General features: G+C 59.7%; 1 protein-coding gene across 2 annotated transcripts; it reads right to left on the reverse strand.

Moving 5' to 3' along the window:
- Positions 1-606: 606 nt before the first annotated feature.
- LOC138808183 (epididymis-specific alpha-mannosidase-like) lies at positions 607-24,473 on the reverse strand. 2 transcript variants are annotated; one of them, XM_069994125.1, is made up of 19 exons: positions 24,251-24,471; positions 22,545-22,691; positions 20,930-21,035; positions 17,576-17,748; positions 17,027-17,142; positions 16,248-16,425; positions 15,128-15,326; positions 13,933-14,123; positions 12,931-13,102; positions 11,391-11,524; positions 9,897-10,171; positions 8,769-8,960; positions 7,971-8,223; positions 7,279-7,389; positions 6,969-7,182; positions 3,586-3,723; positions 2,275-2,387; positions 1,395-1,512; positions 607-876 (listed from the first exon to the last, which is right to left on the reverse strand). In XM_069994125.1, exons 1-19 carry the CDS (start codon positions 24,377-24,379, stop codon positions 776-778), a joined length of 3,060 nt encoding a protein of 1,019 aa, XP_069850226.1. In that variant the 5' UTR covers positions 24,380-24,471; the 3' UTR covers positions 607-775. The 2 variants fall into 2 exon arrangements, with proteins under 2 accessions (XP_069850226.1, XP_069850227.1); XM_069994126.1 differs by lacking the exons at positions 607-876; positions 1,395-1,512; positions 2,275-2,387 and adding an exon at positions 2,406-3,325 and having other exon boundaries at positions 24,251-24,473.
- Positions 24,474-25,309: the final 836 nt, after the last annotated feature.

Genomic DNA, 25,309 nt, shown 5'->3' on the forward strand with positions numbered 1-25,309 from the left:
CATGCCTTACCCCTCTGGACATCACTGTTATAATAATTTTTTTCAAAAAGTTAAAGCTTGGCCAGGCGCTGGTGGCTCCCGCCTGTCATCTCCGCTACTCAGGAGGCTGAGATCTGAGGATTACGGTTCAAAACCAGCCCGGGCAGGAAAGTCCGTGAGACTCATCTCCAATAAACCACTAGAAAACCGGAAGTGACACTGTGGCTCAGGCGGTAGAGTGCTCACCTTGAGCTGAAATGCGCAGGGACAGCGCCCAGGCCCAAAGTTCAAGCCCCACAACCGACCAAAAACCCAAAAACGGTTAAAGCTTATTTTAGAAAGAAAAGAGGAAAGTATTCATGTGAGAGGTGACAAGGGGGCTGGTTTGAACACAGATTTTAATTTTTTTGTTTTTTTGTTTTTTTGGGTCCGGTCATGGGGCCTCAACTCTGGGCCTGGGCACTGTCCCTCAGCTCTTCAGCTCAAGGCTAGCGCTCTACCATTTGAGCCACAGTGCCACTTCCGGCTTTTTTCTTTTTGCTTATGTGGTGCTTAGGAATCGAACCCAGGGCCTCATGCATTCAAGGCAAGCGCTCTACCACTGAGCCACCTTCCCAGCCCCGTAGATTTTAATTTTTTATTAAAAAAACAGGAGAATCGCCCCCACCCCTCCGTGGCCATTGCTTGCCATGCGCCTGTTGGATTTGTGGCTTTCTCCTCATCCTCGCTCCCTCTTCGCAGCTTGTCCTTGAATCTGTCCTTGAATCTGCCGGCCCCCCTCGGCCCTGGGGGCCGCTTACTGCTGTTGGAAGTGAATGAAGAACGTCCGGATTTCCTTGGGGTGTATGGTGATGGAGGTGTCTGCTGGCAGCGGCCTTGGTGGGGAGCTGGGGCAGCCTGGGGAGCACAGAGGGTGGGTCGGTCTGTCTGTCTGCCTGCCTGCCCCCTCCTGGCTGGGGAGCTGTTTATGAGCATCTGCTGTGGCGATGGCTGCTGGACGCCTGCTCCACAGGTGCCTCCCCCCCCCTCTCCCCTCCCTCTCCCCTCCCCCCCAAGTGAAGAGGACTAGAGGGGCTGCTCATCGGCCATGGGGGGACACACAGCACTAAGCTTTCAGATGGGGACCTTGTGAGAAACTTCCCTGTCCCCACCAGGGCCCAGGGCCCTTGGGAGGGTCACGGGACCCCCCCCCCCCCCGCCTCTCTCCCTCCTCTGAAGTGCGAAGTGCAGGCTGGTACCCTGCAGGCAGTGAGCGTGAGCGGAGACCCCTGCCTGGGTGGAGACTCAGGCCAGGGCCTGGCACAGCTGGAGGGTGCGGCACCGGAGTGCGGGGCGGGCGGGCAGCAGGAGCGGGGTCACGCAGCCGAAAGGGCCGAGCTGTCCCGAACCCAGGAAACCCAACGGGGCTTGCAAACCTCTTCGGGGGGCAGACTCTGTCCTCCAGGTCCAACGCCGGAGCGCGTGCACGTCCCAGGTCCCCGTGAGCGAGCGCTCCTCCACGGCGGCCACGGCCCCCAGCCCCTCCAGCACGGCCTGCGGGGAGCAGCGGCGTTGCTGCGGGGCTCTGTGTGTCCCCGCGGAGCCCCGGGGGTGGGGGCGGGCCGCAGGGGAGGCCACAGCACCCACTCCGTGTCCTGGGCCCCAGACCCTGCCTTGGGACCCCTGCCCTATTTATCATCCGCCCATTCCACAGATGGGGAAACCGAGGCTGGGGTGTGCCTCCCCAGGCGGCTGCGGGAGACGTGGGCACAGGTGGGGGCTGGACCCACCACAGGCCAATGCAGCCGCCCAGCAGCCTTCAGAGCAGAGCCCCCCGCCTCAGCGGTGCAGGGCACAGGCTGACGGAGCGGAGACACGGGGGGAGATGGACACAGACCTCGGATTGTCTGACTCTAAAGCACCCTTAAAAGAAGCCTCTAGACTGTGCCGGTGGCTCAGGAGGCTGAGATCTGAGGACTGTGGTTTGAAGCCAGCCTGGGCAGGAAAGTCCGTGAGACTCAGCAAAAGTCAGCAGGGGAGGGGTGTCTCACGTGGTAGGTCACCAGCATTGAGTGGAAACTGCTAGGGAGCAGTGCCCAGGCCCAGGCCATGCTCCCGGAGTAGCACAGAAAGAAAAGGACAGAGTCTCCCAGAATGGGTTTTCTTGCCGCCGCCGCCGCCGCCGCCTGTGCTGGCCAGCGCGGCCGGCTCTTCTGGCAGGGGCGGTCCCACAAGCCAGGTCTTCAGGCTCAGGCTCCCTTCCGGGGCGGGGTGCCCCTGGGGTCCTGGCTCAGGGCGGGGAGGGGGGGCGTTTACCTTGAGGTTCAGGGTCACCGGCTGCGACAGGACTGGGTCCTCACCCATCTCGTACAGGTGGTGGAGGCGGAGCAGGACCCGGTGCAGGTCTGCCTGGGCCTTCCCGTGGTGACCTTTGGGGACAGAAGGTGGCAGTGAGGACACCCAGCTACCATGCTCAAGGCCGCTGACCTGAGCCCGAGGTTTACACCGTGGATTCCACTCCCATCCTCGGCCGTGGTGCCTCAGTCCGCACTTGATAGCGGAGGACACTGAGGCCCGGGACCCAAGGCTGGGGGGCAGCAAAAGGAAGGTCCGGCCTGGGTGGGGCTGACTCTAGGCCTCCGGCCTGACACACTGGGATCTCTGCCAATGTCCTCGTGTCTGCTGGGGTCCCAACTGGGTGATCCCAGCCTCTCTATCCTGTCCCTCTGGGGTTAGGTGTGGCCATGCGGCTGGTGTGTGGCCAAAGTAAAATGCACTGATATGGCATGTAGCTTCTGTGATGAAGCAGGTGTTATATTTCAAGTTCCATCATGGGGACCTGATGGCCATGGTGGGGACTGCACCCGTGCCCCGTGCCGGGAAAAATGCATTTGTGTTATGTGAAGATGGTAAAGTCTTAGGCTCTTTGTTACTGCAGCAGCACCTGACCGTGCTGACTGATACAAGGGTCTCAGTAACCACATCATCTACCTGGTCTTAGTCCTACCCCTGACTGCACTGTGCAGCAAGCTCATAGACACTGCTCCTGTTTTACACATGCGATGGTTAACACTCAGCAAAGCACTGGGCCTCCGGTCCTGGAGAGGCTGACATCAAGGAACGGGGTCGTGGTTTCCTCAAGCTCACCCTAGGGTTATGACGGCACTTGCCTGTTTCCCGACAGTCCTGCAGAAATGGCTGCCCAAGCCCGCCAAAGCTGTGAGCTTTGTCAAATGGCTTCTGCTTGTCCCCAGAGCAGAGGTCAGGCAGGATTCCCACCCGCCTCCTTTCAGGAGTCTGTCCCGGGCAGCAACAGCAGGTGTGTGGCCGGCGGCTCCAGCGGCTCCCTCACTCCATCCCACACGCCCTGTCCAGGGTGGGCACTGGGATGGTTACCCGTCGGTGTGGTGTGGCTGGTCCTGGGCTGGCCCCCCTGCCCCCCTGCCCCGCTGGCTGCGTGCCTCTGGGTATTTGCTAGCTCTCCGTGGGCCTTGGTGTCCTCAATGCCAGGCAACCTCACCTAGCGGTGACAAGTCTCGGGGCACCCTCTTAGCCTGGTGAGGGGCCAGGAGCCTGGGGACCCTGAGCAGGAGGGAGGAGGGTCTGGACGCCCTGGGCACCGCCCACCTTGTTCAAGATGCCGCAGGTGCTCTGTGTGGTTGGTGCTGTAGTTCCAGCCGGGGACGCTCAGGACCTGCAGGTGCAGGTTCGGGGGCAGTGTCACCGCTGTCTGCCGTCGGAGTCCCCGGGGCTCTGAGGAAGCTCCTGTAGGGCAGATGGGCGCTGTGAGGAGAGGGGCCGACCTCACTCCTGGGGCTGAGAACGCGCCACGTGGGCTCTCCACCCTGGTGCGCGGTGTACCACAGGCCAGTCCCCAGGCTCCACCCCTGCGAGACCCCCTCCACCTCCCTCCACATCCCGCTGCTAGGATCACAGAGCAGCCTAAAAGCTGGAGAGATCTTGAGCCTGCTCAATTGCCATTGTGGATTCTAAATGACAACAAGGTCCAGAGAGGGACACGGTATGCTCAAATTCACAGAGCCCCGATTTTGTACCCCAGGTCCCTTGTGTTGTCATCTTTCAGGAGAAGACACTCAAAGGGGCTGCCTCCTCGGCCCCTCCCAAGTCCTCCTTACATCTAAAGCTATCACCCTAATTCTTCAGACCACATGATTGGCCCAGGCATGGACCACCTGACCTGAGCAGGACCAATTCAATCCTCCCCTGGGAGAATTGTCCATGAGACCTGAAAGTTTGAGTCTCAGCTCCTTCTGGGTGTTACATGTTAGCGACAGATAGAAAGCCAGCTGGTATGGATGAGGAGAGTTGTTTTCTGGGAGCAGTCTGGGCTCACTAGACACCAGCCAGCCAGGAGAATAAAGCAGATGAGGAAGAGGATGCCACCTGCAGAAACTGCACAGGGGAGGCCGGGAGAGATCATCTCAGTCCAGGCCTGAAGGCCCTGCTATACACCCCTGCTCTTCCTGTGATTATGGGGACCCCAGAATAAACAATTCCAAGGCTCAGCAAGTTCAAGGTGCATTCCTCTCCCTTGTACCAGGTTGGGGCAGGTGGGATGAGCTGCTCACACACACTGACGCTCCCTCAGCGGCAGACACCCCCCGCCGGGAGGAGCACTGGCACACTGCACCAGGCCAGGCAGGGGCCCTTCCCTGGAAGGGTGCAGCCTGGACACCTGGGAGTAGCAGGCAGACAGTGAGCGGCGCCAGGCCGCACAGCCTTGTCCGCTCGGCTCACAAGGTGCCAACGCCGGCCCAGCCGGGCCTTCCTGTTTAGCGCCTGTTCGTTAGGGAGCTTCCCCAGGCTCTGCTCAGCCTGTGTTGCTTCCGTGCAGAGAGCCTTTCCTGAACTCTCTTCAGATGACTTTTGGTCTCCTCCTGGTTCGCGCTGCATGCTGCTTCCACTATGAGACACCGGGGCCTCCGGATTCTTCTCCGGCCCTCAGATCGTGTTTGTGGGAGCCTGTCCCCCTCCCTGCCTTCCTGAGAACTGCAGGACAGGCTGTGTCCCATACACCTGGCGCAATGCTGGGAAGGTGGCTCAGTGGTATAGTGCTTGCCCATACACCTGGCGCGTGCAGTCTCTGCTGACGCCCTGGGAGATGCTGGCTTTAAAACGGAAGCGGAGCAAACTCCAACACATCCTAGGTAGACATCGGTGGCTCCAGCCTGTGATCCCTAGCTCCTTGGGAGTCAGAGGTCAAGAAGATCTCAGTTCCAGGCCACCTCGAGCCAAAAGCCTGAGAGACTACATCTGAAGGGAAGGAGCTGGGGAGTGGCCCATGCCTTGCCATCACGCTACAACGTGAACCCTGAAATAGGTAGATAGTGGTCCAGGTGAGCTCTCGGTAAGAAGCAAGACCCTTTCTAAAAAATAACAGCATAGAAAAGGAGGTGTGGTTCTGACACAGGCCAAGGCAAGCACGAGGCCCTGCATTCAAACTCCAACACTGCCAAAGCCAAACCCCACCCAAACAAACCAAACGCTCTTAACAGGCAGGAAGAGAATACAACTCAATGATCTCGACAATACAACCGACATTCTATCTAGGTGCCTAATGCTGCAAAGCACCTCCTCATTTCTAAGTGTGTCCATTTTTAAGTGCTTTTTGTGTCCAGCTACTGTGTGTATGCCAGTATTGGGGTTTGAACTTGGCTTGCTTGCCTGGCTGGCACCTGACCACTTGAGCCACACCCCAGCCTTGCTTTTTGCTAGTTGTTTTGTAGATAGCATTTCAAGGGCTTTTCGGGCCAGGCTGACCTTGAAACATGACCACTCAGGCCTCTACCTCCCGAGTCTGTGGGATTACAGGTGTGAACCACCAGCACCAGATTGTGTTCTACTGTTTTCCTCAAGATGCAGAGCTTGGGGCTGTGACCTTAGTGGAGCCAGAGCAAGAGCATGCAGACAGACTGTGAGCTAGACACACGCTCACCTGGCAACAGCATACACAGATCCAGACAAAACTACCCTTTCATGCTGGGCCCAGACCCAGCGACAGTGTTAAGAAGAAAGAGGAAAAAAGGAAGGGAGGGAGAGAAGGAGGAAGGAAGGAAGGGAGGGAGGGAGGGAGGGAGGGAGGAAGAGAGAGGGCTGGGAAGGTGGCTTAGTGGTAGAGTGCTTGCCTAGCATGTATGAAGCCCTGGGTTCGATTCCTTAGTACCACATAAACAGAAAAAGCCCCAGGACTGGCCAAGAAACAAAAGAGAGAGAGAGAGAGAGAGAGAGAGAGGGAGAGAAAGGGAGAGAGATTAAAAAAAAAAACAATGAAAACAAGCTCTTGTGGGGCCCTGGTGGCTCATGCCTGTAATCCTGGCTACTCAGGAGGCTGAGATCCAGAAGCAGATCATCCTCCCGCTCTCATGAACAAGCAGAAAGGAGGGCTGGAGTTGTGGTGCAAGTGGTGAATCACCAGCCCAGTAAAAAGCCTGACTTCCAACTCTGGTACCAATAAAAATGAAATAAAATTAATAAAAAAGAAAGGAAAAGCTACACCAGGGAAGGAAATGGAGGACTCGGGGCAGAGACATGGAGCAGAACAGGCGTGAATCTCACATGGGCATGGCGTAGCCGTTTGCCCTTCCCTCTCCAAGGCTGCCCAGAGCCTGGCGGTGAGGAAGCACAGCTGGGCGCCTCTCGGGCCCATGGCCTTGTCCTGGGCGGCAGGGATACGGGGATTCGCACCCTGAGCCGGCGGGCCTGTGCGGCAGGGATACGGGGATTCGCACCCTGAGCCGGCGGGCCTGTGCGGCAGGGATACGGGGATTCGCACCCTGAGCCGGCGGGCCTGTGCGGCAGGGATACGGGATTCGCACCCTGAGCCGGCGGGCCTGTGCGGCAGGGATACGGGGATTCGCACCCTGAGCCGGCGGGCCTGTGCGGCAGGGATACGGGATTCGCACCCTGAGCCGGCGGGCCTGTGCGGCAGGGATACGGGGTTCGCACCCTGAGCCGGCGGGCCTGTGCGGCAGGGATACGGGGATTCGCACCCTGAGCCGGCGGGCCTGTGCGGGCCAGCTCTCGCAGCAGCACGACAGGCCTGTGCTGCAGCTCCACCCCGCTCCTTGGGCGCAGGGCCGTGGTGAGCGCTGGGGGCCCCAGCAGCAGCCAGAGCGTCGGGTGCACGACGGAGGTGTCGTTCAGCGTGAGGTTGTAGTTGAGGTCCCAGGCCAGGTTGTTCCACAGCCGCCGATGGAGCATCACCTGCGGGAAAGCGTGCTTCCAGGGGCTCCTGCTCACCTCTGGCCAGGCTTACGAGCAGACGCCAGGACGGGGGTGGACCCCCCGCGCCACGCCTACCTCCACCTGCCCGTTCTCTTGGCTGGAGACGCCGTGCGCCCGCTCCGACAGCAGCACGAGCCTGCTTCTGCCGTCCTCGATGAAGGCCGACTGCACCATGGGGTAGTAATTCTGCAGATGCCAACGTCACCCAGGGGCTGGCATGCTACCGGGTGAGGCGGCGCCCCACTATCCCTCCCTAGACTCAAGTGGGCTGTGGGGCAGGGCCCTGGCCTTGGCGACCCACACGCAGGGGCTCAGCCTCCTTCTCTGCTACTCCGTAGCCACGGGACGCAGGGGACCCACTCCAGACCCGGCTAGGAGTTCAACATGCGTCATATCCGCAGAGCGACCCTTGGACAGCACAATGAAAAATGAGCCGGGCGTCGGCGGCTCACACCTGTGATCCTAACGGCTCAGGAGGCTGAGATCTGAGGATCATGACTGAAAGCCAGTCCAGGCAGAAAAGTCCAGGAGACTCTTATCTCCAGTTAACCACCAAAAAGTCAGAAGTAGAGCTGAGGCTCACACGGTAGAGCACTAGCCTTGAGTGGAAAAGCTTAGCGTCAGTGGTCAGGCCCTGAGTCCAAACCCTAATACAGGCACAAAAAACCAAAATGAGAACAAGCAAAACCCAACTTCCCGGAGGCCGTACTGGTAGGAGGTGACGCCAGGGAGCAGGAGAAGCCCCCGGGGTGTGGCGGTCTGCGTACCCGGGCGATGGCGTTGTCCCTGAACCTCTGGTAAGGCCTCCGCTGCATCTGGTAGCCGTTGTTGTCCGAGTAGAGGACCTGGTGGCTGTTCAAATCCGTGCTGGTTCTCAGGATGGCTTCGCGGTTCAGCTCCAAGGGGCCTGCGCTGTACGTCTGCTCTATCCGATGGCACAGCAGCTGCCCGTCGGCCTCCCGAGGCACGTGGGCCAGGCGGGAGTAGATGGCATAGCTGTAAGCCTGGGCCGAGGCGCGTCTGGAGAAGAAAGCCAGCCATGGACACCCCTGGGCACGCCTTCCTTCCTGCCCCGGTGCCGCGGACCCAGCCGGGCTCTGGAGAAGCTCGCATCTGATATGATGGAGCCGCTGTGCTGGGCCTTGACCACTAGTGGGCGAACAAGAGCCCCTCAGTGTGCCCCGCATTCAGACAAAGCTGCTCAGGCACCTGTGCGCATGCAAGGGTTACAGCCATTCTTCCTCTTTTTTTGGCCAGTCCTGGGGCTTGAACTCTGGGCCTGGGCGCTGTCTCTAAGCTTTTGTGCTCCAGGTGAGCACTCTACCACTTGAGCCACAGCTACACTTCCAGGTTTTTGGTGGTTAAGTGGAGATAAGGGTCTCACAGACTTTCCTGCCCAGGCTGGCTTTGACCGAGATCCTCAGAGCTCAGCCTCCTGAGCAGCTGGGATGGCAGGCGTGAGCCACGGCGCCGGCTAGTCACTCTTTTCAAGTTTCATCAAGCAGGCCAGGTGCTGCCTGAGAGGCACCACCCCCTGCCCCCCCCCAATCCCCCCCCCCCAGCACCTGTAGAAGAACTGCCGGATCTCCGTGGCCAGTTTCCCTGCCACAATCTCCATCTCCACGGCCTCCCATGCCGGCTCTGCAGGCTCCTTGGGTGTGAACAGGTAGTTGTCAGAGATGGGGCCCTGTTTCACATCTCCGTTGACGTGGTACTCAAGGAACTCCTGGGCCACGCGCACCGTGCGGTTGCTCTGGCTGTGGCGACAAGAGAAGAAGCGTCACTGTCACTCTGGACCAGGTCTCCCGATGGACGGCCGCAGTCTCCATCTGATTCCATCTGCTGTTCTGGCAGCCAGCAGAGGGCGCTGCTCACCAAGGCGGCTGGCCGTCCTGGCGGCCAACGCTGGACCCTGAGCAACAGGACCACAAGATGGATTTTGGTCATGCTGATCTGCACTGTCTGGTGGGACACTAACTCACCTCGTGTCCCATGCCAGGGTCCTGACACCTGTCACTTCGTTAACTTCTCCCGACCCCCAGGAGACATAGAACACTAACTGATTTCACTACCAAGCCTGCCCAAGATGACAGAAGTGCCCTTTCTGTGGCCACGTTATTCCGGAGGTCACAGTAAGGGGTGCTCTGGCCGAGGAAAGTGAGGCTCAGGACAAATGTGCTGGTCATGGACTAGCCAGTGACACAGCAGCTGAGTCAGGGTCCTGAGTCCATGAGACTCCTATCTCCAATTAGCCACCAGAAATCCAGCAGTGGCGCTGTGGCTCAAGTGATAGAGTGCGTGCCTTGAGCCGAAGAGCTCAGGGACAACGCCCAGGCCCACAGTTCAAACCCCATGACCGACAAAAAAATAAAATAAAAAATTTGAGATCTGAGGATCGCAGTTCAAAGCCAGCCCTGGCAGGAAAGGTCATAAGACTCTTATCTCCAATAAACCACCCGAAAAACAGAAGTGGCACTGTGGCTCAAGTGGTAGCGTGCTTGCCTTGAGCTGAAGAGCTGAGGGACAGTGCCCAGGCCCAGAGTTCAAGCCCCACAACAGACAAAAAAATAAAAATCAGAAAGTCACAAGGAGGGCTGTTGTGCTGTCTGGTCCTTCCTCCAGCCAGGGAAGCGAAGGCGGCGCTGGGGAGGCCCCGGCTCCCGCCCCCAGCGCCAGCCCGGGCTGCACCTCACCTCTCCCGGATGCTGTCCATCAGGTTGGTGTCCCGGTCCAGCAGCACGGTGTAACAGTCGTTCCTCACGGGCACCAGCTTCCTGCCGCCCTGGCGGGCCTGCCTCCTTGTTCTGCGGCCATACCTGAGGACGTGGGCCCCGGCGGCAGCGGGCTCCCAGGGGCCTGCGTGGGGCTCTGTGGCGGGCCGGAGCTGGTAGTGCCGGTAACTGAGGCCTGGGATGGTGGTCAGGATGAGCAGCTCGTACGCAGAGGGCTGCCTGCTGGAGCTCTGAATCTGCAAGGCCACCGAGAATGTGTGTGTGTGTGTGAACAGACCCATCAGTCACCTGAGCAGCCCCGCTCTCCCTCCCAGCCAGGCAGGGTGTCCTTCCATCTCCAGACTGAGCCTGTGACCCCCAGCCCTTATATCAGCCCCAGGGACCCTTCACAGCCCAAAGATGGCTGGCTGCTGGGTCCCCTGGGCACGCACACACACGTTGTCTAAACATTTCCAGTCACAGATCCTTTCCATCCCGAGGACAAAGGGGCTGGACTTAGGCTGAGGGAAGTGGTTTTCTGCAGGGCACTGCCTGCCATCGTCTTGCTTTGCGGCATTATGAGTCCTTTTCTTGGTTTGTCTTTTCTTTTTTTGTGACTGGGATGGAACGCAGGACATTGCGCTCGTGCTAGGCGAGCGCTCTGCACTGAGCTGCAGCCCAGCCCTCGTTCTCTCTTTCCTTTGTCCCAGGCACCTGTCCTGGCCTTGGGCCTGTGTTCGAGTGTGGAGTAAATGAACTTGGGTTTGATAACACTAGCTGCAGCATGTGTTCCTAGCCCGTATGGGGGGGGAAGGGGCCCTATTAGCAAGCCGGGATGGGACACGTATGTTCCTGCTGCTGGTCCCGCACGCTGCAACCCGGCCCCTCTGTCTGGACGCGTCCTGCCCGCGCTGCCACCCTGTTTGGACGCTCTTTCTCGCCTGTCTCCCTGCTCCTGTGTTAGCCTCAACCCCAGCAACGCCACCTGCTGGCGGGAGGGGGGATGGGGGGCGTGGAGCTAAATCTGTGAACTTCCCCTGTGTGTGTGTGTGTGTGTGTGTGTGTGTGTGTGTGTGTGTGTGTGTGTGTGTGTAGGGCCTTAGGGGTGGGCTCGCTCCTATCTGCTCCCAACCCCCGCCCCCCCGGCCCCCAGCCTTTCTCAGGCTCAGCTAAGGGAACCTCCAGCTCCCGAGTCATCTCTCTGTCCTGAAACGTCTACTTGGGTTGAGGCACCCAGCCTGGGGACCACGAGCCAGGTCCAGGATGCCAACAGGCCCAGAGTGTAGCCTTTGGGACCATGGCCGGCTCTGGGCAGCAGCAGAGGAAGGGAACGGACAGCAGGCCAGGGCGGGGGTGCACAGCTGAATACCACCCAAGCCCCTGCATGCTGTGAGGCATCTCCGCGGCGTCTGCGCATGTGCACGCGGAGCTGAGACGGTCGGCGGCAAGTCCGCCCGGCAGAGTTCGCGTCCGTACCTGCGCGGGCACAGGGTGGCCCAGCTCGTCCGTGACGTGGACTCGGGCGAAGCCAACGGTCAGGGTGACGAGGGTGGTGACCGTCCAGGCCAGTGGGTTGTAAACTGAGGCAGAGTATCCCGCCGGCTTTGTGCCTGCTCAGAGAACAGGCTTCGCTTGCTGCCACCGAGACCTCTGCGCTCCCCCAAGGATGAGGGAAACTGAGGCAGGCAAGACCCAGCTCTCCGGGGCTGGGGGAGGGCCAGCCACAGGAGGGGCTCACACCTGCCGGTCCCGAGTGGGGAGGTGGGACGGGAGCACATCGTGTTCACCGAACAGCCCAGGTCCTGTCTACCCAGACACCTCTCTGCCTGCTGGCCCATTCAGCGAAGGAAACAGGCGCAGGGAGGCCCAACCACCGGCCGAGCCGCCCAGGCTCTCAGGCCGGCAGCGGAAGCTCTTGCTGTTGGGCCTGTGAGCAACTGAATTCTCTGGGGCCTGGAGGGTCGGGTTCTAGTGATGTGGCCCTGTGGTCCCTTTCTTTCCTTTTTCTGTTGGTCGTAGGGCTTGAACTCAGGGCCTGGGTGCTGTCTCTGAGGTTTTTCACTCAAGGCTGGTACTCTAGACAACACCACAGCACCATTTCCGGTTTCCTAGTAGTTTACTGGAGATAAGACTCTCACGGACTTTCCTGCCTGGCCTGGCACTGAACCGCGATCCTCAGATCTCAGCCTCCTGAGTAGCTGGGATGACAGGCGTGAGCCCCCGGCGCCCGGTTCTGTGACCTCTGTGGCCTCTGTCTGTCCCACCTGCCGCTGTGCAGTCCTGACATCTCTTGCTCTCCAGCCTCCCTCCTGCGCCAGGCTGACCTCTGTCGGGTCTCCTCTACCTCCCCAGGTGCTGGTGGGATTGGCGGCACCGTGGGAACTGTCCGTCCAGCAGTGACGTCACAGCCCAGGTGACAGCTCTCTTTCTGCACTGTCTCCCAGGCTGGTGGTCCAAGGGTGGGTCCCTGTCTGTTCTAACCCTGGGCCTTCAGAGTCTGCCAGAATCTGCAGGTAGGATGGGGTCAACACAGACGAGGCAGAAGGACACAGGTCATGTGGACACCACAACGGGACACTGTGTGGAGAATGGGAAGGCCAGAGCGAGGAGGGACAGCAAGTTCAAGGTGGCTGGGCGGAGAGGACGGCTGGGGAGGGGCTTGTACAGGAAGCTGGGTGCGTATGTTAGAGATCAACCTGTCCCCTCTACCCCCAGGGGCACCCTCTGTCCCTCTGCCCCTGTGGGGTCTCAGACATGAAGAACCTGCGCCACGGCTGCCTAGAGTTACCGTCGGCCGGGCTGAGCTCAGGAAGGCATGGTGGAGCCAGCCCCGCCCCTCCCCCCCAATGCAGGGAAGCACAGAAGGGGGGTCAAATCCTCTCCCCTCTTCATTTCCTGGGTGAAGATGCAGGGCCAGAGCACTGCGCTCACTGCCAGGGTCACATCACGGCTGTTGGGTATGAGTGCCGGCCACCTGCTGGCCAGCCCCGGCTCTCCTCCCAGGGCCCCCGCTTACCTGGGGGGGCCTGCAGAGCTGCGTGCTGCTCCCCTGCGGAGGAGCCCCGCCCCTCCAGGGCGAGGGAGGCCATGAGCTTGCGCACGCCCAGCATCCCCGCGGCCAGGTGCTCGCTGTACATGTCGCGCACCTTGGGGGACTCGGTACCGGTGACGGCATCGTGGTGCTGGACCTGCCAGGAGCCCAGGAGGAAGGGGGTCAGAGAGGCCCTGAGAGGCCCCGGCCAGGCAGTGGCGCCTACGCCAGTGGAGGGGGAAACGGACGCAGACAGCTGCAGAGCTTGCCCCGCGTCTCCTGGTCCGGGTGGCGCCTGCCTGAGCCTCATCTCTATTGCAACAGGCTCCAGAGAGACCCGGGCTCCTCTCCCTCCTCCCATGCGCGTGGCTGCTCCCCGCCCGGCTCACGCCTCAGTGCCAGGGCAGGGGTGAGTGTCCTCATCTTCCCAGAGGGGAAACTGAGGCATTACAGGTGAAGCCACTGCGGCCGGCTGTTCTGATGGACTTTCTTCCCAGCATCCCAAGTCCTGCCCATCATTCCCTTCAGGTAACTGCTCATCTCCCCACTTTCTGGATGGATGACACGTAACAAGGCCCCATCTTCCCAGTGTGTTACATGTGTGTGGGGTAGGGGAGGAGTGGAAAGATGGACATTATAAACAATTTGGGTCATGGATATTACCACATTCCAGCATCCCACAATCCTCCTGGGTATGTACAAGGCTGGAGGAAACTAGGGTTCAGAGAGGGTAGGCCACATGCCTGAGGTCACACAGGAGAGGAAGGCTGTGTCCAGGAAGGACCGACCAAGTGAGACTTCAAGGAAGCCACCGCTGGGTGCCGTGGGAACTTGGGCCAGCTTTGCCACGCACTGACCTTGTCCCTAGAGGGGACCTGTACAGACGGGTGTCTATGGGAGGAAGCCCTAGCAGGGGGTGGCATAAGGGTGGGAAGCGCAGGCCACAGGAGGCCCAGTGCTGCTCCAAGGCTGAGGAGTGGGCGTTACCTCAGAGACAGCCCAGCGGAGCTGCTGGAGCTGCAGCAGGGCCCAGGTGGGATCCAGGGCCCCGGGGGGGGCTGGCCACAGGTAGCGCGTGAACATGGACTCCCCGGCGTACAACAGGGCGCTGGCTCTCCGCGCCAGGCCCTTGAGCGTGCTGCGCGACGCGAAGAAGCCCGTCCAGGCCTGCCACAGTTCTGGAGAACAAGGGCGGACCATGAGCCCCAGGATCCTTGGACCATGGGGCCTGGTAAGCCCCGGTCCCAGAAGAGCCGAAGACTCTAGATGATCCGGTAGCCATTTACAGCTAGGCCAGAGAGGGAGCACTTCACATGGTAGCTCCATGGAATGCCTGTGTTTGGTGCAAACAGTCCTTCATTTGCATGAGGGGCTGTGCTGTGATTGGCATAAACACAGTCCTTCATTTGCATGAGGGGCTGTGCTGTGATTGGCATAAACACAGTCCTTCATTTGCATGAGGGGCTATGCTGTGATTGGTACAAACAACTGGACCACAGCCTCTTCCTAAAGATATAAAAATGTTTTGTTATTTTTGAGATAAGATCTTATTGTACTACCTTTGCCCAAGCTGGCCTCAAATTCATGATCCTCCTGCCTTCAACTGGAGTTACAGGTAGCTGGAGTTACAGGTGTGTGCCACCATTGCGGGCCTCAGCTCACTTCTAGCACTGGGGCTTTGACCTCAGCCTGCGCTTGCTTGGCTGGCCCTGTGCCAGCTGAGACACGCTCGCAGCCGTTTTCTTTTTCTGGTCATTATGAAGACTCTTGCATACTTTTCTACCTGATGGCTTTGAACGGCAACCTTCTGGCTCTCTGCCTCCTGAGCAGGCAAGATCACGGGCGCGATCTGCCACTGCCCGGCTTCAGCTCACTTCAGCCAAGTTACCCTTCTGTGTTGATGCTCATCTGGCTAGTTTGTCTCACCTACCTTTCTTGGTGGGGTGAGGGGTCCAGAGCTAGAGCCGAACCCACCTTTTGCTTGCTAGGCAGGCATTGGACCACTTGAGAGGAGACCGGCCCGCGTGAGCTGCCGGCAGAGCGTGCCCATGGTACGTGGCGGGGGTCCCTTACTGGATACCTTCCCTGGCCTCCTACCTGACGCCCCAGTGCCAAGCCCACACTGAACTGGGAGCTGGCTGCCCCCCACAGCAGAGCGCTACCCAGACCCCCAGGGGCGTACCTGAGGAATAGGGCAGGAAATCGTGGTGGTCGCGGACGCTCCAGGTGGCGTTGAGTGTGTGCAGCGTGTGGAAGAACTCGCCCAGCGTGGCGTATTGCACGGAGACTCCGAGCTCCGCTGTGCGGCTGTTGATGTGGTCCAGCAGGGGGTCCATGTTGGCAAATTGCACCGAGGCGTTGAAGAACTGCTTGTCACAGCCCTGCGGGCCAGACACGAGCCGCAGCTGGTACTCCTGGGGGCTGGGCCCTGGCCGGGCGGGCGGGCTCAGCAGAGCGCCTGCCAGCCAGAGCCCCAGAACGGCTCCTGTGGTTGTCACTGCTGAGTACCTCACACAATTGTCAGAACTGCTACGTATGGGTAGACTATGGGCTCTGTTTTAGTGCAGGTTCTGGGGCTTGAACTCAAAGCTTGGGTCCTGACCCTGAGTGATTTTTTGCTGAAAGCTATAGCTCTACCACTTGAGCCACACCTCCACTTCCGGCTTTATTTGGTGTTCAAGTCTTACCCACTTTCTTGCCCAGGCTGGCCTTGAACTGTGATCCTCAGATCTTAGCCTCTGAGTAGATAGGATTATAAGCATGAGCCGTGGCATCCAGCCCAAGGCATTTATCAGCAGTGATCACAGTTCTCACTCACTAACGTACTGCAATAGCGGTCCTAGGCTGGGAAGGCAGGCTTCAGGCTCCCTGACCAGGTCTGAATATGAAGTCCTTCCTGGCCTCTCTCTTAAACTGCTGTGTGTCTCAGTGAAATTCCTTACACTCTCAGCCTCTGAGCAGCAAGGCCCGCCTCCCAAGCCCAGCAGGGCCAGCTGATGGGCGAGGCAAACAGAGCCTATAGAAGAGGGTCTGGCGCTGACCCCCACGGTGCCTCCCTCACAAGCCCCACAGCCAGCAGACGGGGCAGGAACTGCCGTGAATCTGAGCTCCCCCAGGTCTTGGTCTCGGGGCTGGAGAGGCCGAGGCGTGCAGGTGAGGACCCGCGAGGCTGGGGATGGTCTGACACTGAGAGCGGTGGCTAGCTCCCAGTAGGGGAGAGGCCGGGGGCCTGGCTGGAGCAGGCGCTGGCCATGCAGGTGGTCCTGGGGTGGGAACCCCCCCGGCCCCCACACACGCCATACCCAGGGCCAGAGCACGTGGGGTGCTCGGAACCACGCGGCCCGCTGCTTCACGTTGGCCACCAGGACCTCGGCGTACAGGTGGATGTTGTCTGGCGTGACGGGCTGGCTCATGTTGGGGTACACCCCGTCCGGGGGTGGCTCTGGGAAGAAGGCCACACCATTCCAGTAAAAGCCAGTCCTGTGCAAGAGCAGACGCGCGGGGAGAGGAGGCTGGGTGCCGGGCTCCACCAGCCGTGAGGTCTGCCAGGGGCACGTGGGTACGTTACCCCAGCTCCACACGGCCCCACTGTCCACCTCCCCACACCTCACCCAACGCTGCTTCCTCTCCACAGCACCCCACATCCACACCGGGGCCTGCCCAGAACCCGGCGCCCTGTCGGGGCCTCACGGGCAGAGGCGGGGGGCTCTCGGGTGACACTGGGGTGCTGGGGTGTGGGGCATGCATGGGAAGGAGGGGTCGTAGGTCAGGAGACTCCTGGAGAACCCGGCTTGCGGAGCCCAGGGAAGGCCGGGACCTGGCAGGGGTGGGGGCTCCCAGGGTGCTGGCATTGAACGATCCCACACTGGTACAGGGACCCACAGCAGAAGCCCTGGGGTCACTCTAAGCTAGACGTCAATCCTGCGTCCCGGTGGCCAGCTGCGTGGCCTGAGCTGGTCAGTAGCCCTCTCCGAGTCCCAGTAACAACACCCACTCTGCTATGGAAGCTTCGAATTGAGAAATGGGGGGACACGCTGCCCCCCAGGACCCCGGCTGGGCAGCCCGCGAAGGCTGCACGCACCTGTTGGAGAAGGGGATGGCGGATGGGGTGCAGTAGCTGTACTGGTCCATGACGTGAGTGAAGATCTCCTGCGGGGCGCCCAGGGAACGGGACCCTCGCCACACAAACTGGAGTCCCTGAAACACCAGAGGGGTTGAGGCCTGAGGCCCGAGGCCCGGCCGGCCTCGCTGCCCTCGGGCCTCAGGGCCCGCCCGCTTCACTGCGCTCTGCTGCGTCCTCCAGGCTTGGACAAGGCTTTCCAGAAGTTGCTAATTTGCCATGCAGCTGCTCATTTCAGAGCCCATAGCTCCAGCTCCATGGAGGGACGGCCCAACGAAGGAGCCAACACCCCCTGTCGAACGGGGGGCGCCTTGAAGCCCGAGGTGGTCAAGCTGGGCCTGTGGCTGTGGGAGCGACAGGTCAGGCCTGCAAGGGGGAGGCCTCCCTGGAGGAAGCGGCAGGACTGGCAGTCCACCAGGGCCAGGCACATTCAGTGGCCCTCTACAGAAGCCGTGAATGAGGGAGGCAGGGAGGGAGGGAGGGGGTCAGCAGGGGTGGCTCACCCCCTACCTGGGCCTTCTGCATGGCATCCTTCATGTTGTAGTCGATTCTGGAGATGAGGTGTGCGTTGAAGCCTGCCAGGGCAAACAGGGTGGGGGTTGTGGCAGATGCACCGAAAGGGTCGACGTGCCAGGAGAACTGTGGCCGCATCCCGAAGGTCTGGTACAGAAATCCGTGTCCTTCTGCAGAGAGAGCACAGAGCCGGGGCTGTGAGCGCGAGCAGGTCCCGCTCGCCCGGCTCACCCCGGGCGCCTGTCCACCCGCCAGGCTGCAGAGCAGCTGCCAGGCCGAGCAGTACGCGTGAGTCTACAGAGGTGAAGGCTCTCAGCTTTAACTCTTAAACACAAGGACTGCACACGACTCACCATCAATGTCTAAGCGCACAGTTCAGAGGCATTAAATGTATTTGTGTTATATAACTATCCCATCCGTCCATCCATCCATTAATACACACCCATCCACCCATCCACCCACCCACCGATCATCCATCCATCCATCCAATACCCACCCATCAACAACCACCCACCCACCACTCATCCATCCATCCACCAACAACCACTCATCCACAGTCCATCCATCTACCCACCCACTTAACATCCACCTATCTACCCTCATCCATCCATTTCTCCACCACCATCCATCTGCCCCTCATCTGTCCTTCCATCCACCCATTCATCTACCCCATTCATTCATTCATTCATTTACCCCTCATCCATCCATCCACCCATCCCAGAAGTCTTTCCACTCTGCAAAACTGAAACTCTGTCCTTCAATACCAGCTCCCCATGTCCTGGCACCTGCTACCCCGGGGTCCATCTCTGTGGTTGTGGTTCCTCTGGAGACCTCCTGTAAGTGGAGCCCTGCAGGATGCTTCCTGTGTCCAGCTCATTTCACTGAATACTGGCTGACAGCAGGGATGATGGGATTGGGGGGGGGGAGCAGCAAGTTAGCCCATAAGGAGTGATCAAGGATCTGCCAGGGAGTGGGGTTAGGGGCATGCTCTGGCCCTCAGGGACTCCAGCCAGGGCTGGCCGAGCATGCAGGAAGCTGAGGAGATGGCAAAGGAGGTTGGGGAGCTCCGAGGAGGCAAGGTCAGCAGCAGCACACTGAGGTGGCAGGCAGGCTCTGCCTCTCACCAGATGGGGTAGCTGGGGGAGGTGTAGGTCCCAGGGCCATCAGTGAGTGGCTTCCCTGGGCTCCCAGAGTCCACACTTTGTTCAGGTGCACGTGTCAGCCTCCACCCAGTGAGGAGGCACAGTGGTCTGCACTGGGCATGCTCAGTGCATCCTACATTTGTACTCTGCCTGCCTGGAGCCAGCAGCAGGCACCAGGCACTTTGGATAACACACCGGGAAGCCATGGGGCGGAGACACTGATACAGCCTTGGGTGTCTGTGCTCAGCTCACTGCAAACAGCCTAGGAAGTGTGAACGGAGCCCATGAAAACCACCAAGATCCTCTGCCCACGGGCTCTTTTGGCTGGAGCGAGGCCCATGGAATCCCAGTCAAAGACTACACTTCCCAGCCTCCCCTGCAGCAGGTGGGCGTTACACAACTCCATTGTGGCCAATGGACTATGCAAAAAATAGTGGACAACAGACTCCAGCTTCCTCCGCAGCAGAGGATGGCCATGGAGCTAACTTCCGGGTACTTCGAGAGGATTAGAAAGGATGGACATGTTCTCCATCCCCCTCTGCAGGCCGTAAAGATGGGACTAACTTCAGCAAAGATAACAGACAACGCTCCCAGCCACGCTTGCTGCTGTGGGAGGCTCCGGGCGATGGGAACATGGCTGCAGGGATGAAGCCCAGTCCTGCGTCCCAAGGCCGGCCTTTCTCCACCTTTCCCTTTCTCCTCCCTGTGGAATGGCAACTCAGAGGGCAGGCTGCTGGCGCTGTGCCAGGAGGGCCGTGAAGCCCGGAGGAGGGAGAGCCTGGGCCCTGCCCGCTGTGCTGTGCGCGGCAGAACCTTCCGCGTAAACACAACGAATCATCTCTCTTGTAGGAAGCAGGCAGATGGCGCACGCGGCCCCCAGAACACATGGCTCTGTGTTAGGAGAGGATGATGGTAGGAGCTTGGAATCTGAAGGCAGAGAGCTGAGGCTCACTCCAGCCTGGCCTCCATCTGTCACCACCAGCAGCACCAACCGTCACCAATCACCACCTGAGCAGCAGGGCCACCCCAGGGCCTTGTGGGGAGGGAGAGACTGCAGGAGGAGCTCAAGAGGTGTGAGGGGTCAAGAAGAAGGGCCATGTGTCCAATGCCACCTTTGAGATGGAGCAAAACCCAGGGAAGCAGGACATCCCCAAATAAGGCTGCGAGGAAGAGACTCCAGATGGACTACGGGAGAGGGCCAAGGGCAAGGTGCCAACGCCATCTCGTCGTTTCACAGAAAGGGAAACTGAGGCCTGCGGAGCAGAGAGGATGTGGGCCTACAAGCTTCAGGCATGAGCCCAGATTCGTCATGGAGGTGCCCCCGCAGCTTTGCATGGCGACCTGGAGGGTGTGGACGCAGTGGTGGAGACGGTGGAGGGGTTAGGGCTGATGGTGGTGATGGTGGCTGACTGGCGATGGTGAAGAGCTGGCGATGCTGGGGGTAGCAATGTCTGTGTCAGCGGCAATAGGGGGGGGCTACTCCCAATCTGACCTCATGACATTGTGCAGTGGGGTGCTGGCCATGGAGCTGTGGGAGGTGACATTTCCCTGCTGGGTTTGGGTCTTGCTCTGCTTCCAGCTCTCCTTTCTAGGCCCCAGTCAACCCTTTGGAGCAGGAATGCTTACTCTGGGCCATTGACAGAAGAAGTACGTAACCTGTTCTTCATTTTTACAGGGCCACAGCTAAGATGGCCTTCCGTCCACAGGAGACTTTGCATTTGCACTTTTGAGCAATGCTGGACCATCAAGACTTCAGGGACTCCTGGAGGTGGTCTGGATGGATTTTACATTATGGGATGGACATGAGCCTTGGGGACAATGTTACAGTGAAATGTGGATTGAATATAAAATGTCCCAATAAGCTCATATGATGAGTGAGTATGTGGACCTGGCTGGTGGTAGTATTTTGGAAGGTTCTGGAAATTTTAGGAGGTAGACCAGAGTTGGAAGACATAGGTCATAAAGGACGGGTCCCCAGCCCCTTCCTGTCCGTCTGTACCCCATTTCCTGTCTACCATGAGAAGAGCAGTGTCCACACACTCCCATTACCACATTGTTCCCCTTCACTGAGGGCCCAGACCAATGGAGCCAAGGACTAGGGATCGAAACTTCTGAAACCATGAGCCAAACTAAACCTTTCTCCCTTAAGCTGGTTTTCTCTGGGATTTGGCCACAGCTATGACAAAAGCAACTAGCATGGTAGTCAGACCTGTGAGCTGTAGGATTTGGTCATCAAGATGGGTCACAGCCTCGTCATGCATGACCTGGCCTCCAAGAACAAACTCCAGGCGACCTTCTTTCAGGAGCTGGCGGACCTGGGCGCAGATGGGTAAAGAGAAGATAGCCAGGTCATGAGTCTTGAGCTGGGCTGGGCCTGCGACCTGCAGAGCTCAGCCTGCTGTGGCCTCAGAGACGCTATGAAATTCCTACCACAAAAGCAGAACATTGACCTGAACATCTATGAGCCACCACCCAGAGAACACCTGTTCCATGGCTCTTATTAGGGACCTACCTCTATGTCAATAATCTATAAATAATTTGTGCGTGTGAGTCCTAGGGCTTGCACTCAGGGCCTAGGCGTTGTCCCTAAACTTCTTTTGCTCAAGGCTAGTGTTCTACTACTTAAGTCAACAGCTACACTTCTGGTTTTTTCTGAGTGGTTCACTGGAGATAAGAATCTCATGAACTTTCCTGCTCGAGCTGGCTTCAAGGTACAATCCTCAGATCTCAGCCTCCTGATTAGCTAGGATTATAGGTGTGAGTCACCAGTGCCTGGCCTATAAATACATTTTTCATTTTAAAATTATTTCAAATTTATGAAAAAGCTGCATGAACAATACCAAGAGCTTCTATGCATCCATTTGTTTATAAACATTTCTTTCTTTTTTCTTTTTGTTGGTTGTGGGGCTAGAACTCTGGGCCTGGGTGCTGTCCCTCAGCTCTTCAGCTCAAGGCGAGCACTCTACCGCTTGAGCCACAGCACCACTTCTGGTTTTCTAGTGGTTTATTGGAGATAAGAGTCTCACGGACTTTCCTGCCTGGGGTGGCTTTGAACTGTGATCCTCAGATCTCAGCCTCCTGAGTAGCTAGAATTACAGGCGTGAGCCACTTGCACCTGGCTTTCATAAACATTTCTGACCATTTTTTTTTTCCAATCTCTACACTTAGGCTTTTTTCAAACTACTTAAAGTAAGTTAGCAACAGCCTGCCTTTTGCTCAGATGAACAAGGATTAGCACTGTAATATTAAGATCAAAATCAGGAAATTTAACACAAAGAGGAAACATTAACTATAAAGCACAATCCTTATGCAAATTTCCAATTGTGCCACAAGTTTCCTTCTCCTGATGCAAGAGTCAGCCTAGAAATATGGGGTGCATTAAACTGCCACCTCTCTTTTATAGAAATGGAACTGATGTGGTCACAGAGGCCAGCCACAGCCTGTGGTGACACCCACAGGACAAGTGCCAGGCTGCCTCCTTGGTCAGAAGCAATCGCTTGCCTGCCCTTGAACCACAGAGACCCCGATCCTGGGCCATAGCTCCTGTGCCGGGGCAGACAGACATCACAAATCAGGAGAGGTTGGAGGCACCAGGGCACGGCCTTGGCCAGTGCCACTGTTGCCTCTCAGGAGGGCATGGCCAGCTCATCAGAGTTGGCTACGTTTGCATCAACAGTCAGCCAGGACGGGTGGCTCGTCCCTGGGCTATGGTTCTGACCTAAGCTTGTGGATCCTGCCCCGGCCCTGGAGGCGGCGGCCAGGGCCTTTCCCAGCCAAGTCCTCCCAGGCCCTGCGGCCACCTGTGTGGCCAGGCGATGCGTCACCTGGCGCTTCTGCTGCTCCGAGGCCACGCCATCCCACCACAGCCGAAAGAACTCCTGCTCCACAGCGATGAAGCGGCGCTGCTGCCCGCGGACCAGCTCGGCTACCACAGAGGTGTAGACGTTGGCCGCATATGCCCGCATGCTTTCCTGGGGAGGGGGCACTGTCACACCACTGTTCCTGGGGCTGGGTGGGGGTGGGGAGGGGAGGGCTGGCCTCAAGGAGCAAAGGGAAAAATCTGACAAGACCAAATAACCACAGCTGGACTGCTGAAGGAACACACCCCTGGGGCTCCTCCCCTCTGGTCCCCACAGTGCCCACGACCCCTGTGTGGCTCCAGCAGCGTGTGAGGTGGGAACTCAGCAGGCACAGGCTCCCTGCCTGTGACAGGATCAAGCGTCAGGACAGGAAGCAGGACATGTTGTGTGGGCAGGGGATGAGGGCCAGGTAGGCTCTGAGGATCTGGGCTGGCAGCAGCCAAATCCCAGGTGAGTGAGGTGTGGCCACAGCACCCCGAAGGAGTCTGCCTAGGCTGAGATAAGGAGGGACGCAGGTGGCAGGGGTCTCCTATAAGAGAACCTACTCCCAGTTTTCCCTGAGGGCCTCACCGGCCCCTGGTGCTCATTGACAAATGGCCTGAGCACAGGGCAGGGAGCCAGGATGAGAAGATCACTGGCCTTGGGAAATGCATTCATCTTCTCTGGGCCTCAGTTTCCTCTTCTGAAAACTAAGAACAGCTGGTTGAGTCCACCCCTAAATTGTCTCATCTGCTGATCACTCCCCCCCACACACACCCCAAGGTCACCAGACCAACCCAGGACCAGACTTAACACCCCATATCAAATCTCCCTGCCTCTCTTTAAAATCTGCGTAGCTAAGATTACAGGCTTGGGCCACCATGCGTGGCCGGAGAGTGATCGTGAATAACCTCAGAGCAAAAGGAGGGGCTGAGTCCTGTGTTCAAGGGGGAAAGTGGTTGAGATAGAAGCAACAGTCAGTGCTTTAAGGGTTGGAGGAGGGAGGCCAGTGTGTGTGTGTGTATGTATGTGTGTGTGTGGGGGGGGAGATGAACAAACAGGCTCCTTCAGAGTTTAGAGGGCAGCTGACCACTGCGAGCCTCAATGGGGGGGGTGGCAGGAGTGGGGGCTGGGGGATGTCCGAGGGGGCGGGAGGGGCTGATGCAGGTTGCTCTTGTCGCCATTCCTTCCAGGACCTCTAGGGCTGTCCCGAGGTCTGGCCCATCACCCTGAGCAGGACGAGTGCTGCCACTGCACAGATGGAGAAACAGGCCGAGCAGCAAAGCCCCTAGCCCACAGTCCTGCACTGAGCCTGACCCCAGGCGTGGCCTGGGGGAGAGGGGGCGGAGGGGCTTGTCCAGCCGGACATCCCCGAGGGGGTGACCCCCCCCCCCCCCGCTGCGGGGACCCACCCAGCGCCAGCGAGGGGTTCAGGGACCGGAAGTGCCCCGCCAGGGCGTCCTTCCGCGCTGTCACCGCCCGGGGCGCGCGGGGGGGCGGGTCGCGCGGGGGCGCGCGGGGGACGGGTCGCGCGGGGGGCGGGTCGCGCGGGGGGCGGGGCGCGCGCGCGCGGGGGCGGGGCGCGCGGGGGCGCGCGGGGGGACGGGGCGCGCGGGGGGACGGGGCGCGCGGGGGGACGGGGCGCGCTGGGGGCGGGACACGCGGGGGGGAGGCGCGCGGGGGTCCCCCACCTGCACCGTGTAGACCCAGCCCACGTCCATGTGGCTGTGCGGCACCACCCAGGCCCGGAGCGGGCCCGAGGGCCGGGACCCCGGCGGCCGCAGCAGCAGCAGCAGCAACGGCACGAGCAGCCGCCCCATCCCGGCCCGCGGAGTCCTGGTCCGGGAGGTCGGAGGTCCGGGGTCCGAGGTCTGAGAGGCTTGGCGGGCGGCGACTTCCGGGTCGGCCCAGCGCCCGCCCCGGGGCGGGTGAGGAGCGCGGGGCGGAGCCGCCCGGTCGGATATTTCCCCGCCCCTCAGCGTCCCTCCGAACGCCCGGTGACTTCTGGACTCACCTCTGGACTACATTTCCCAAGACCCTCTGCTCTCCACCACGGACACGTGGGTAGCGTTGGCGAATGGGATGTGGGCAGGGCGTGGCCGCCACCCGCCCTCCCCCACGGCCGGGTGCGGGCTCTCCGGGGTCCTGGGGCGGCCCGGGCCCTGGGAGGAGGCGCCCGGCGCGGGTGGCAGCCGGAAGCTGCTTTTGCTGGACCTGTGAATCAGTGAAGCTCGGGACTCGGCCCCCACCCCGCCCTGCTGTGCGCTCGGGGCCCGCCGCCGCCATTCTGCCCTTCAGCACCTCTGACGCTGGGGCCCGGGGCCCAGAGCTCTGTCCCCGCTCTGCAGACCTTTCCCTTCCCCCCCCCCCTTTCTGGGGAGCCAGAGTCTGCGCCCTGACGATGTCCCCGGGCTCACGGGTAATCAACAGCCTCCTTTCGGCCCTCCACCACAGCTATTTCTCACCCGAGGGCCAGTGGCCGGACCTAGGGTTGGGACTGCCGACTCTGGGCCTGGGGTCCCCAAGGTCCGCGTGAGACGGTACCGTGGGGGATGCATCGAGGAGCTTTCTCCGAGCTGATGCTCTGGGACCGGCTGAGGGAGGAGGGTGACAGTCACAGTTTTAGGTTTGTACAATGTGTACGTAGGCACTGCTCTTGTGAAAAGCATGGATTTCTCACTGGGGACCACGAGTTAATTCATTGCCAGGTAAAAACCGGGTGTCTCTGGCTTCATTTTGCATCTGCCTCC

The sequence above is a fragment of the Dipodomys merriami genome, unplaced genomic scaffold (assembly GCF_024711535.1).
Source record: "Dipodomys merriami isolate MVZ:Mamm:240054 unplaced genomic scaffold, mDipMer1.0.p SCAF_446, whole genome shotgun sequence".
Taxonomy (NCBI): Eukaryota; Metazoa; Chordata; class Mammalia; order Rodentia; family Heteromyidae; genus Dipodomys; species Dipodomys merriami.